Here is a 13,106-nt window from a genome sequence, read left to right as displayed (position 1 = left end):
TTTTTTTTTTTTTTTTGCAGAGACAGGTTTTGCTTATATTACCCAGGCTGGTCTTGAACTCCTGGGCTCAAGCGATCCCCCCACCTCGGCCTCCCAAAGTGCTGGGATTACAGGCGTGATCCATCCACCATGCCCAATGTCCAGCTCCATGTCTCTCTTAACATGGAAATTATCACAAGTTTTCCTGAAGTATTAGGTTAGACGTTGATAACCCAGCTGTTTCTGTTCACTATGGTTGTGAGAGGCCCAGTTATTTAAAACGCCATTAAGATTGAAAATAGATTTAGAGGTGTAGGTACAGATTGGGAAGGGGCATGAAGGAAATTTCTGGGGTGGTTGGAAATGTCCTAAACATGGTGGTGACATGGGTGTTAACATACATAAAAATTAATTAAGCTGTACATTTAAAATTAGTCCCCTTTGTGCATTTTACTCTACATGTGTTATCCTTGCAAAGAAAAAGACTGACATCTTTGAGAGCAAGAGTTTTTGTCCTATTCACCTCTGTATAATTGCCAACATGGGGCTTTGTACATTAGACATTCAAAAAATGTTATACAAGATTGGTTGCATCAATACTGGAGTGTCTGTGTAAGGGTTAGGTGCTGAGGCTGAGAAGTTTACGAGGGAGACTTGAGATTAAACCTGCCACATAAAGTGGAGAGAAGTAGCAAGGTCAGGGCTGCGAAACAATCCTAAAAACTTTAGAATTTCTATATAATACAGTTGACACTACTATTCTCAATAGAGCTGCTTTCAGTCTCAAAGGGCAGTGGCACGTGTGCGTGTGTGTGGTAAAAAAGGGAAGCAGCAGGTCAAGGAAGAGAAGTGTATTTCAAAAGACTTAAGTAATCTTGTCATTGCTGCTTTTCCTGCCAGAAAATCATTACTTTTCCCTTTAAAAATCATTTCCATATACATTGCAATAATCGCTCCTATGTCAATTCCACCCTTCCTTCTCTAATAATAGCTACTATTTATTCAGCACCAACTAGTATACTAGGGACTATGCTGGGTGCTGGAGTCCCAGTGACGAATGAGACAAACACTTAAATAAAAGGATGTCCATAATACAGGCATGTACAAAGCTTCACCTCAACTAAGGAGGCAGGACCAACCTTCATAGAGAAGCCCAGTCTTCAAGGATGAGTGTTCTAGTTCCAGAAGAGCAGAAGCAGAGTGAGTAACATGTTAAAGGTATGGAGGCCTGAAAGAATTGCCTTTTTTCAAGGAATGCTAACTATGTAATAAGGTATAGGGAGAACGTGGTATTTTAGCTGGAACATATGGAAAAGATTACTACTAGGGAAAAAAGAATGAAGGCCTTTACTAAGAAAGCAGCAGGAATGAAGAAGGGACAGATGCAAGAGGAGACAAGCTCAAAAGGACTTGATGATTAAGTATGACTGTGACAGAGAAAAAGAATACAATACTTTGAGGTCCTAGTAAGCTTCTTGGGTGGCGTGGTAAATGGTAATGCCATTACGGAAGGTAAAGAAGAGACGGAGCCAGTTTACCAGGGCATTCAGGTAGCATGAAAGAAAACTGAACCTGTGGGCTCTGATAAGATCATCTGGGGGAAAAATAGCACCAACTGAGGGGAGAGACTCATGGGAAATAAATCTCAGGGAGGAATCTTGTCTACCACAGAAAACCCAGACAAGTATCCAAACAGGGAAGTATAGAAGGTTATAAATAGGTCAAGCAGTGTGAGGACAGATAAAAAGACACTAGACTTGACAAGATGGGCAGTCTCTGCTCATCTTTCCCAGAATATCCTAAGAAAATTGTAGGAGCTAAAGATAGAGATCACTGGACTAAGGAATAACTGGGAAGGGAGAAAACGGAGGCTGGAGGCATTTCAGAAGTCAGGATGCAAAGGCATCCAGGTGGTAGGAAAGGTTTTATTTGGTCTTTCCTTTTAGGCTAATGAAGACATTTACCATGTTTATACAAAGAAAGGAAGCACTAAGTGGTGATGTAAGGATAAACACAGCCTGGGAGAGAAAGGAGGAGGGATCCAGTGCACAAGTAGAGTTCAGAAAAGTGCCTTAGAAACTAAAAGTGGGTGTTAAAAGAGCAGGGGAAAGGATAAAACATATAGAGATAGAGGAGAAATGTTGCCAAATTCATTTTAAATTAAAGTCTATGATCAAAAAATAGCACCTGAAAAATGAAAAATCCATTGGGAATATTCTAAACACAGATGTAGCAGAACCTTAATTCTGCTTATACTTACTTATACTAAGTAGCCAAAGCTTATTTAGTTTAAAAAAAAAATCCATATAGCTATTCTAACAGTCAGTGTTTAAACTGATTGGTGCTAATTAATCCAAATCTGTATTAAAAAAAAAACCTCACCACCTATCCATCACCATCTAGAGCCATCCTGGGTTCATATTTTGAACAGAAAAGAAATTGTGCCTTCAGGTTTTTCTTTCTCCCTGGTAAGTTCTATTTATGTGCTTATGATTTTAAAATTTTAATTTATATTTTTAAATAAAAAATAAAAAAATATTTTCTACCTTTTTTACTGAAGTCCATGATTCTTGCGAGATTTCACAACTGCTGCTCATGAAAAATTTATAATACAGAAATATTTCCTTTTGAAATACTAATTTCTGAGGAATATTAATGGTACTCAGTTAGGTTCTTTAATTCTTTTTGTTTTTCCTTCCTGAACCATCCTGACCCCAAGCCTTATCTTGCTCTCTTCCCTATTTCCCAGTATCATTTAACTGAGAATTTTTGTTTTTATGGCATTCATACATTCCTCAATTTGACCAAAACAACTAATTCATGTAAAGTTATGGTTTGGTTAGACATTGTGTAAGTAAAATGACAGACTGCTTCTTGCTAGGAAGATATTCAACATTTAGGGCAGGTTCTAGTTGTAATAATAAACTAGGTCTTGAATAAGTTAATTACTTAGCATAATGATAATTCCATCACAATTAAGATTACTGCCCAACTTTAATCTGTAATAAAATATAATGATTTAATTAACCCTTAAAATGTCTTTGAGAAATACAAGGGCAAAATAAATAATTACATATCAAATGAAAACTCCTAAAATATAACTATATTTTGAAGCACAAGTAAAAGGTTTCTAAATGCCAGAATTATCAAAAGTTAGGAAACGGAAAGGGCAAATAAAGTGTCATGTTACAGCTACAACAACTCAGATAAAGCATGCAGAAACAACTAGGAAACACTGAGAATTTTAAATATGATTAAGGAGCCAGCAGAGATTACCCAGCATTCAGCTCACCATTTGAGACCAGCCAAATGAATATGTGACAAGTCTCTTTTAAAAATCTTGCACTTTGAAAAGGAAATGTGTTATAAGTGTTACTCAATCTGGAAGTTACGGTGAGCTTGACAATGTCAAAATGTGGATTTAGAGATTCTCAATGAACAGATGTTTTACCTTCAATAAAATCTCCTTTCATAAAAGGAAAAAAAAGATTACCCAAATTCTACCATCGTTTTGCCACTGGGATTATTTTCCTTTCAAACAATTTGGATGACCATTATTATTCCTGGACTTGAATGTACATGATTCTCATAAACCCAATGTCACACTAAGTAAAACTGCAAAAATCATATATGTCTTATAATTAGTTATTATTTCTTTCAAAAACTAAAGTTCTATTAGTAATACTTTTAATGTTCAATAAATATTTACTGAGTGTTTAATATAAGGTAGCCATTTTTCTACAAATTGTAGATTCAACAATAAAGCACAAAAATTTCTGTCCTTAGAAAGTTAGTATTTCAGTATGGGAAAACAAACAGTAAATGAATAAATGCTTAGTAAAGTCAGATCACGGTGAGTGCTATGGACATACATAAAGCAGGGGGGACAGCGAATGCTGATGTATATATTCAAGGAAGACCTGCTCAGTTAACAGTGGAGTGACACCTGAAGGATGTAAAAGAGTAAACTATGCATTTTTCTGGGAGAAGAACATTCAAGGCAGAGGGAATACAAAGAGTCCAAGGCATGTGCATACTTGATGCTCTGAGGAGCACTGAGGCCAAGGTGCCCAGAGCTGCATGAGGAGGTGGGATATGGTAGTACCTGAAGTAGGACAGGGAGTCTAGGCCTGCAACTTTTAAGGACTTTGCTCTGAGTGAGATGAGAAGCCACTGGATGGTTTTGAGCCGCTGAATGGTAGGAGTTGACTTGTTTTAAAAATAATCATTCTGGCTACTTTATGGGGAACAGACTGTCGGGATGCAAGGATATAAGGAGAATTTTTGTAGATGATAGCTTCAATCCAGGGAAGAAATGATGGTGGCTTGGAATAGGGCGTTAATAGTAGAGGTCAAAAGAGGTGGTCAGTTTTAGATATATTGTGAAGGTAGGATCTACTAGATTTCCTAATGGATTGGATATGGTATCTAAAAGAAGAATCAAGGATGACTTCAGGGTTTTTGGCCTGAGCAACTAGAAGTATGGCATTGCCATTTACTGAGTTGGGGAAGACTGAAGGAGAAGCAAGTTTGGGAGGGAAGACCAAGAATTCAGTTTCAGATACGCTGAGTGTGAGCTTTAATTAGATTTCTAGATAGAGATGTCAAATAGGCAGTTTTATGAGATCACGGGGAGTGAGAACATCTAAGAAAGGAGAATGGTCCAAGGAAACTTCTTCCCCTTAAAAAATATGAGTGTAAAGCTAAAATCATAAGCAACTTTTAAGGCATAGATTGAAATAGTATAAAATGTGGAAAACCTCCCATACCTTGAAAGCTCACTTCAACTGCCTTCTGCCCAACTTAACATTTTAAAGATATTTTGATATACATACAAATCTAAGAAGCTCCAAGAAGCCTAAGAAAACCCCTTAGGGGTTACCTTGGCCCATGGGCCTCAAAAATAAGAAATTAAGTTTTTCAATGGCATAGCCATTACAAGTTTTATCTTAAATTTGCTTGAAATTTAAGAATACATTAAAACATTATAAAAAGAAATATAAAAAAGCATTTTTTTTTGTTTTGTTTTTTGAGACAGAGTCTCACTCTGTCACCCAGGCTGGAGTGCAGTGGTGTGATCTCAGCTTACTGCAACCTCTGCTTCCTGGGTTTAAGAATTATTGTGCCTCAGCCTGCCAAGTAGCTGACAGTACAGGTGTGTACCACCATGCTCAGCTAATTTTTGTATTTTTTGTAGAGACGGGGTTTCACCATGTTGGCCAGGCTGGTCTCGAATTCCTGGTCTCAAGTGATCCACCTGCCTCGGCCTCCCAAAGTGCTAGGATTACAGGCGTGAGGTCCTGCACCTGGCCTCTGAGTTGTCCTTTTATGACAGCTTCCAATTTTGTATTCGCTATGTCCAAAGTTGTATGCTTCTTCCCTGAAAAAAGTTTTTATATTCTCAAATACAGTATTATTATTCTCAGTCAGTATTATATATACAGTATAAATACAGTATTATATTCCCAGTTAGACAAATACAAAATGCTGCATCTATATAGGTGGTATCAAGATTTAAAAGGATTTAAATCTTGCAAGTTATACTGGAAAAAATTCATATGGAAAGGAGTCACTCAATTGCTCATTTTGCATACTGCCAATACCTGAATACTGACTATCTTGAACAAAACTATGACTATTTGGATTAGTACTGTTTGATGGGCCCGACTCATTTATCATGCTGTTATCTGCACAATTGAAGTCAGATCCCTCAAATGCATCTGATTGTGAAACAAAAACAGTAGTACTGGAATTGGCACCTGCCGACATACTGGAAGAGGACATCTGATGGAGCTGTCTCAAGTCTCTTGGGTCTAACACTGAATTACATGAGGGGTTTTCAAGATTCATGCTCAGAAGTCTTGGATTATCTGTCTCTCCCATGCTATCATTGCTGGTTGTCATCATATTCACAGAACAATTAGACAGCATGTTGTGATCAGAAATACCATATAAGTCTGCTGGTGGCATGGATGACGCTTCCATTCCGACTATGTCATCGGCATTGTTATAAATGCAAGCGTTAGAAGCATTTAAATCATTCCCAATAGGTATTCTCAGGAATGGTGGGATACCTTGCGAATTAGAAGGAAGTGTCCCTGTTGAAAAACTACTCAGTGGGTTTGTATTGCCTGAGCATGGGGTGGTGTGGGCCACTGATGACCAGCTTGAAGAAGGAGGAAGAGGTGTCATTGAGGCATGATGTGACAATCCACTTGAGATGGGCCCAGGTGAGGGATAGTAGGATTCTGCTTGACTTGAAACCCCTGTAGGCATTTCTCTCACAACTGCATCATGAGAAAACAAGTTTGGTTCTGTGGGAGAAAAAATTTGTTTTACAAAATTAAAAGGAACAAAATTATAAAAAGTATTTCTAAATTAAAATTGCATAAGCACACAAATATATATAAAGAAAAATGTCAAGGACACCAATGTAACATTTCAAATAAAAAAAATGTAAAAAGCACTAAAATTATTACACGAATCCAAAATGAAATTCTGTAACATACATACCATTTTACAAATACAGGTAAAATTATTTTTGCAAGTTACTTTGGCATATGTAATTTCACTCCAGTTAAATATGAAAATCTAGTTTTTGAGGCTCTATAAAGGTATTTTTGAAAACTAAAAGATAAATATTAGAAATACAATTAATGGGACTCCAAATAGCCAAAATCATCTCTTACTGTCCACTTTTAGGAGAAAATGGAAGGATGGAGAAAACACTCATTAGGGATAAGAAAATACACATAACTTTTTTTTTTTTTTTTTTTTTTTTTTGAGATGGAGTCTCGCTCTGTCGCCCAGGCTGGAGTGCAGTGGCCGGATCTCAGCTCACTGCAAGCCCCGCCTCCCGGGTTTATGCCATTCTCCTGCCTCAGCCTCCCGAGTAGCTGGGACTACAGGCGCCCGCCACCTCGCCCGGCTAGTTTTTTTTGTATTTTTTAGTAGAGACGGGGTTTCACCATGTTAGCCAGGATGGTCTCGATCTCCTGACCTCATGATCCACCCGTCTCGGCCTCCCAAACTGCTGGGATTACAGGCTTGAGCCACCGCGCCCGGCCAGAAAATACACATAACTTTTAAGATATATTACGACAGAACCCTAAGAGACTATAAAATTCACAGTCAGAAAAAATTACAGAAAAAAATAATTATGTATTTATTTACATATTATACAAATGCTTTATGAACTAAACCAGGAAAAAGCACTGATTTAAGAATGTACATGGGGGAAAAAGACTTCTAATTAGCCCTTGGTTGAATTATCTAAACTAGGAATTGGCAATTTTTTTTTTCTGTAAAAAGTCAGATTGTAAATATTTTAGGCTTTGTGAGCTATATACAGCCTCTGCTCGAACTACTCAACCCTGTTACCATAGTGTTAAAAAAAAAAAAGCAATTTAGAGATAATATTTAATCAAATATTCATGGCCATGTTCCAGTAAAATTTTATTTATAAAAATAGGTAACTAACCAAATCAATAACATTTTTTTCCATAACGCAATGTAACTACTAAAATCACTACCATATGAACAACATGTAATTTCTTGAACAATAAAGTCCAAAAACACGATCGGTTTCTAACACAACCTTCAGAAGCCATGCTTAATTTATTCTATACTGAAAGCATGAAAAATGTGGAGAGAAAATTTTCAAAGAAGCAGTTATTCATTCCTAAAAATAGAATTCCAATATATTGTGCAAAGCACTGTTCTTTCTGATCACAAGAAATATGCTATAGGAAATAAAATACCTTTTTTGAAGTATCTTCCTTCTCCAACTGAACCGAGGAGACCAGGTCTTGGTCTCTCAGGAAAATTAACTGTTAGGATAAAGTTTTTCCATTATTAAATGGCATTTGAAAAATAACATTATCAGTTAAAATCTGAAAAATTGGCCGGGCGTGGTGGCTCCCACCTGCACTTTGGGAGGCCGAGGTGGGTGGATCACCTCAGGTCAGAAGTTCAAGACCATCCTGGTCAACACGGCAAAACCCCGTTTCTACTAAAAATACAAAAATTAGCCAGGTGTGGTGGCACACACCTGTAATCTCAGTTACCCGGAAGGCTGAGGCAGGAGAATTGTTGAACCTGCGGGGGGACAGGTTGCATGCAATGAGTTGAGACTGCCCCACCGCACTCCAGCCTGGGTGACAGAGAGAGACGCTGTCTCAAAAAACAAACAAAAACAAAACAAAACAAAAATAATAAAATTTGAAAAACTGAATAAAGTAAATAAAACAAAACCTATTTAAATATGAATTGATCCAAAATATTCTTACCGTGATCCTGGCACAGTTTCTGGAAAAGCAGAGTTGTCTTTTGCTTCTTTGCTTTATTGCCATAAGTATCTGATTAGAAAGAAACCAGGAAAGCAGACAAAAAATTATAGGATTGTTTCCTCTCCTTTAATAAACAAATATTTTATTCACATATAGAAAATGTTTTCAATACATACATATGTAATTTGGATTAAATAAGTATTATAGAATACGTCCCAAATCAGTAGTATCAGTAGAAAAGGATATTTTTCTCTTAGTAAAAAATTGTTTAAAGTAATCCCAGCACTTTGGGAGGCTGAGGCAGGTGGATCACTTGAGCCCAGGAGTTTGAGGCCAACCTGAGCAACATGGCAAAACCCTGTCTCCATAAAAAACAGAAAAACTGGCCGGGCGCAGTGGCTCAATCCTGCAATCCCAGCACTTTGGGAGGCTGAGGCAGGTGGATCACCTGAGTTCAGGAGCTTGAGACCAGCTTGGCCAACATGGTGAAACCCCATCTCTACTAAAAATAATACAAAATTAGTTGGGTGTGGTGGCACATGCCTGTAGTCCCAGCTACTCGAGAGGCTGAGGCAGGAGAATCGCTTGAACCCAGGAGGTGGAGGTTGCAGTGAGCTAAGATTGTGCCACTGCACTCTAGCCTGGGTGACAGTGAGACTCTGTCTCAAAGAAAAACGAAAAACAAAGAAACAAAACAAAACAAAACAAAAACAAAGAAATGCAAAAAGCATAAAGAAAAAACCCAACAGAAAGCTTCCAGGAAAAGAAACATAAATTGTGAATATACATAACTGTACTCAAATTAATCTTACAAGAAGATGTTATTAGCAGGACCACTTTAAGAAATACATAAATTATTACCAGCAAAATGTCATACCTTTTTCATCTGGCAGATATCTAAAATCCATAGATTCACTAACTTCCTGGTCAGAAGGTCTCCGCAACTGCATTTTTACTGTTACGGGTTCTGTGATAGCTTTGCAATATGGCGGAGTTTTGAAAACAATGGCTACTTGACGGTGTACATCAGCTTGTGAAAAGATGCCTTTTGCTTCCCAGTCGTTCAACACAAAACGAACTTCAATGTCATCTAGTGAATAAGAAACCAAAAAAATAATAATGGGAAAACAAAGTAACTGCATCTATTAATCTAAAATTTATTCTAAATTCAATGAAATAAATAAATACCTTTCTGAACTTTGTCGCAAAGTAGAAATATTTCATCTCCTCCTCTGACACTTCCACAATTCTTGTTTACACGACAAATCCTTAATTCTGCAGTATTTGGAGCACCTAAATAAAAAGGATTTTCAAAAAAATGAGTTGTTACCTTAGTAATATTTTATTCCTTTTTGCAGGGAAGAATTTGAGGAAAACCATATACAGAATAAAAGTTTTAGTGTATAGATAAAGAACACTAAATACATTAATCATCTCTTTATCTGTCCACTTCCTTTCTAACTGCTTTACTTCAGACTTTGTGGCTTCATTTCTAGGTAATGACATATTCTCTAATTACATCTCCCTGCTTCTAAATTCTGATTCTGCCAGTCAATCCTATGCACTGTCACCAGATTAATCTTCATAAATCATGACCATATCTCTATGGCAATACAATTTTCCCTATGGCAATACATTTCCCTATGGCAATACAACTTTCATGCTTCCTATTATGTGGCCATAAGATTATTATAATTATTCCTGGCATTTAAAGCTCTACATGATAAGGATACTCTGATCTACCTTTATAGCCCTACATCTCTCTATCCTTCTACACATAAAACAGGTATGGCCATACACAATTGGTGGACGTATATATAAGTCTATGTACACACACACACACAGTATTTTGGGGGAAAGTTTCATAATCTTTTAAAATGAGATATATCCATATCCTTTGATCCAGCATTTGCCATGCAGCGAGCCATGAAAAAAAAAAAAAAAAAAAAATTGGGTGACAGAGTGAGACCCTGTCTCCAAAAAAAAAAAAAAAAACCAATTAAAAAAAAAAACATATACAAGAATATATACCGCAGTACAGTTTGCTAGGCCAAAAAGAAAAAATGAGAAAAGAAACAAACCAAATGTCTTGTAAGAGGGTAATTAATAAAGTTATGATATAACTACATAATAAAATATGCTGCTACTGAAAAGAATAAGGTGATTGAAAGGAAAATGTTCAAGATATATGGTAAGAAGAAAGTTTTTAAAACAATCATCACTTATGATTTTAAGTTGCCAAAATTGTACTGTGTCAAAAATGATGATGACGACAATGTAGTTATGTATATATAGGAAGAAAAAACTGGTAAAATATGCACCTAAGGATAGTGATTATCCCTGGAGGATGAGATTAGAGAAGATTTCCTTTCTGTTATATATTTCTGTAATGCCTGGAAGTTTTCCTATCATGAATATATTGTTTTTCTAATTACCAAAATACTTTTAAGACTTAAACCATTACAAAAAAACAAGACTACAAACGTAAGAAAATGAAGTACTTACGGTTATCATAAATTGGGTTCGAGACAACAGGAGGAAGAGCAGTCGTCAAATTACCATGTTCATCAGGGAGGAAAACTTGAAAACATAGTCTCACCACATTGAGGTCACAGTCTTCAATATCATTCAGCTGTTTTTCAGGGACTGAATAGTAAAAAAAAAAAAAATTTAAGAATGTAATAGTCACATAGACCTAAAGTCCTGCTAGGTCCTCCTCCCTGCCCATTATAGCCAATAACCTTGAATAGCATCCAAATCTGTACGAATACAAATAGGATAGTATACAAAGAATGCCTTGTATCATTCTTATCAAGTAGTCACTATCAAACAGTATTTGATAAATTATAGCCATGTTCAGGAAGTAACTATCCCCTCACCTGGGGATAATCCCAAGTTGACATTAATAATAAATCAAAGTTTTAAAAAAGAGTTGCAGGTTTGTACACAACAAAGAATGGCATTTACCCATTCATTCAACAAACATGTATTTGGTCCAGGTGTTGTATTAAGGACTCTGTAAATTATCTCCTAAATCTGTAAAATAATTACTTTCATCCTCATTTTACAAATGAGGAACTGAGTTTAATTAGCTTTTTTGAGATGGAGGTCTCACTCTGTTGCCCAGGCTGGAGTGCAATGATGCGATTTTGCCTCACCCCAACCTCTGCCTCCCAGGCTCAAGTGATCTTCCCATCTCAGCCTCCTGAGTAGCTGGGACTACAGGCACATGCCACCACACCCAGCTAATTTTTCTATTTTTTTGTAGAGATGGGGTTTCACTATGTTGCCCAGGGTGGTCACGAACTCCCAGGCTCAAGTGATCCACCCACCTTGGCCTCCCAAAGTATTGGGTTTACAGGTGTGAGCCACTGAGCCTGGCCTGGAACTGATTTTAAAGAGAGGAATTACTTGCCCAAAGTTTCACAGTGGCAAGGTGGAAATGTGAACTCAAGTCATTAAATTTAGAGCCTATGCTTTTAAAAATTGAACTCTATTAGAAAATTGTACATATGTTATACATAAAAATGACATAAACAAGAATATCTACTAAAATGTGGATCAACATTTAAGGATGAAATACCAAGAAACAAAAAAAGTAAGATAGCTAGTTTCCATAAGAAATTTTATGTGTAAATTAGTTTTGCTTAAAATTTTTTTAATTAAAAATTTTACAGTTCTATAAAACTAGAAAAGCTCATGACAGAATATAGTATAATAGTCTGTTAAATTAATATTTGAACCAGAAATCCAGTTCCAAAAGAAAATATTGCCTTTTCAAATGCCATAAGCTAAAGCAATAAATCATATTTTTAAAAAGCATGACATGCACATTATTTACACAACAATTTTACTTTGCAAAGTATTAAATTTTGAAACACTAAATTTAGAAACACAGTTAAGCCCAAATTCCTTATTTTACAGGCAATAACTAATAAAAATGATAATGTATTTTGTACTGTTTTTATTTAATGACACTGACAGTCTACGTAGCTATCACAACATTCAGAAGTATCCCAGTATTAGCATTCTTAGCCTAACCTTTGAAAGAGTGCATAAAAAAAATCTGTACTCTGTACAACTGAAAGGTCAAAATGTTATGATACCAACGCTTGGGTTACAGCAGCATACTCTACTGGCACTATTGTGTAGGCAATATGAGAGCTACCTCTTCAAAACCCATTTTTATAGCATTATAAATGTAGCGTTCAAGATATTAGTGTCTATCAGTTGCAAAGATGAGTAATCAATATGCAAAAAAGATAAATTTGTAGCTAGATGTTCCTGATAAGTTTAAAAACAAACCTATGTGAACTCTGTCAATGGATAAACCAACTGTGGTATAGTCCTACAATGGAATAAACTCAGCAATAAAAGAGAACAAACTGGCCAGGCATGGTGGCTCACGCCTGTATTCCCAGTACTTTGAGAGGCCGAGGTGGGTGGATCATGAGGTCAGGAGATCGAGAACACCCTGGCTAACATGGTGAAACCCCGCCCCTACTAAAAATACAAAAAATTAGCCGGGCGTGGTGGCAGGCGCCTATAATCTCAGCTACTCGGGAGGCTGAGGCAGGAGAATGGTGAACCCGGGAGGCGGAGTTTGTAGTGAGCCAAAAAAAGAAAAAGAAAAAAAGAACGATGGGGGGTATATACCCCCAAATGAATGTATCTCAAAACCATGCTTAGCAAAAGAAACCAGATACAAAACTATACTGTATGCTTCCTTTTTTTTTTTTTTTTTTGAGACAGAGTCTCGCTCTGTCACCCAGGCTGGAGTGCAGTGGCCAGATCTCGGCTCACTGCAAGCTTCGCCTCCTGGGTTTACGCCATTCTCCT

At 36.8% G+C, this 13,106-nt stretch overlaps 1 protein-coding gene across 1 annotated transcript in view; it reads right to left on the bottom strand.

Moving 5' to 3' along the window:
- Window positions 1-4,992: 4,992 nt before the first annotated feature.
- REL (v-rel avian reticuloendotheliosis viral oncogene homolog) overlaps window positions 4,993-13,106 on the bottom strand; it is a 51,054-nt gene continuing 42,940 nt past the window's right edge. Inside the window, exons 5-10 of the mRNA XM_011941821.1 lie at window positions 10,773-10,913; window positions 9,456-9,560; window positions 9,145-9,357; window positions 8,268-8,336; window positions 7,740-7,808; window positions 4,993-6,293 (exon numbers count right to left, since the gene is read on the bottom strand). Coding sequence (XP_011797211.1) covers window positions 5,518-6,293; window positions 7,740-7,808; window positions 8,268-8,336; window positions 9,145-9,357; window positions 9,456-9,560; window positions 10,773-10,913 — 1,373 coding nt within the window. The 3' untranslated portion in view covers window positions 4,993-5,517. The remainder of the gene's footprint in view (window positions 6,294-7,739; window positions 7,809-8,267; window positions 8,337-9,144; window positions 9,358-9,455; window positions 9,561-10,772; window positions 10,914-13,106) is intronic.

The sequence above is a fragment of the Colobus angolensis genome, unplaced genomic scaffold (genome assembly GCF_000951035.1).
Source record: "Colobus angolensis palliatus isolate OR3802 unplaced genomic scaffold, Cang.pa_1.0 Scaffold201, whole genome shotgun sequence".
NCBI lineage: Eukaryota > Metazoa > Chordata > Mammalia > Primates > Cercopithecidae > Colobus > Colobus angolensis.
Note: the sequence above shows the minus strand (reverse complement) of the source record. Positions and strands in the feature narration are given on the sequence as shown.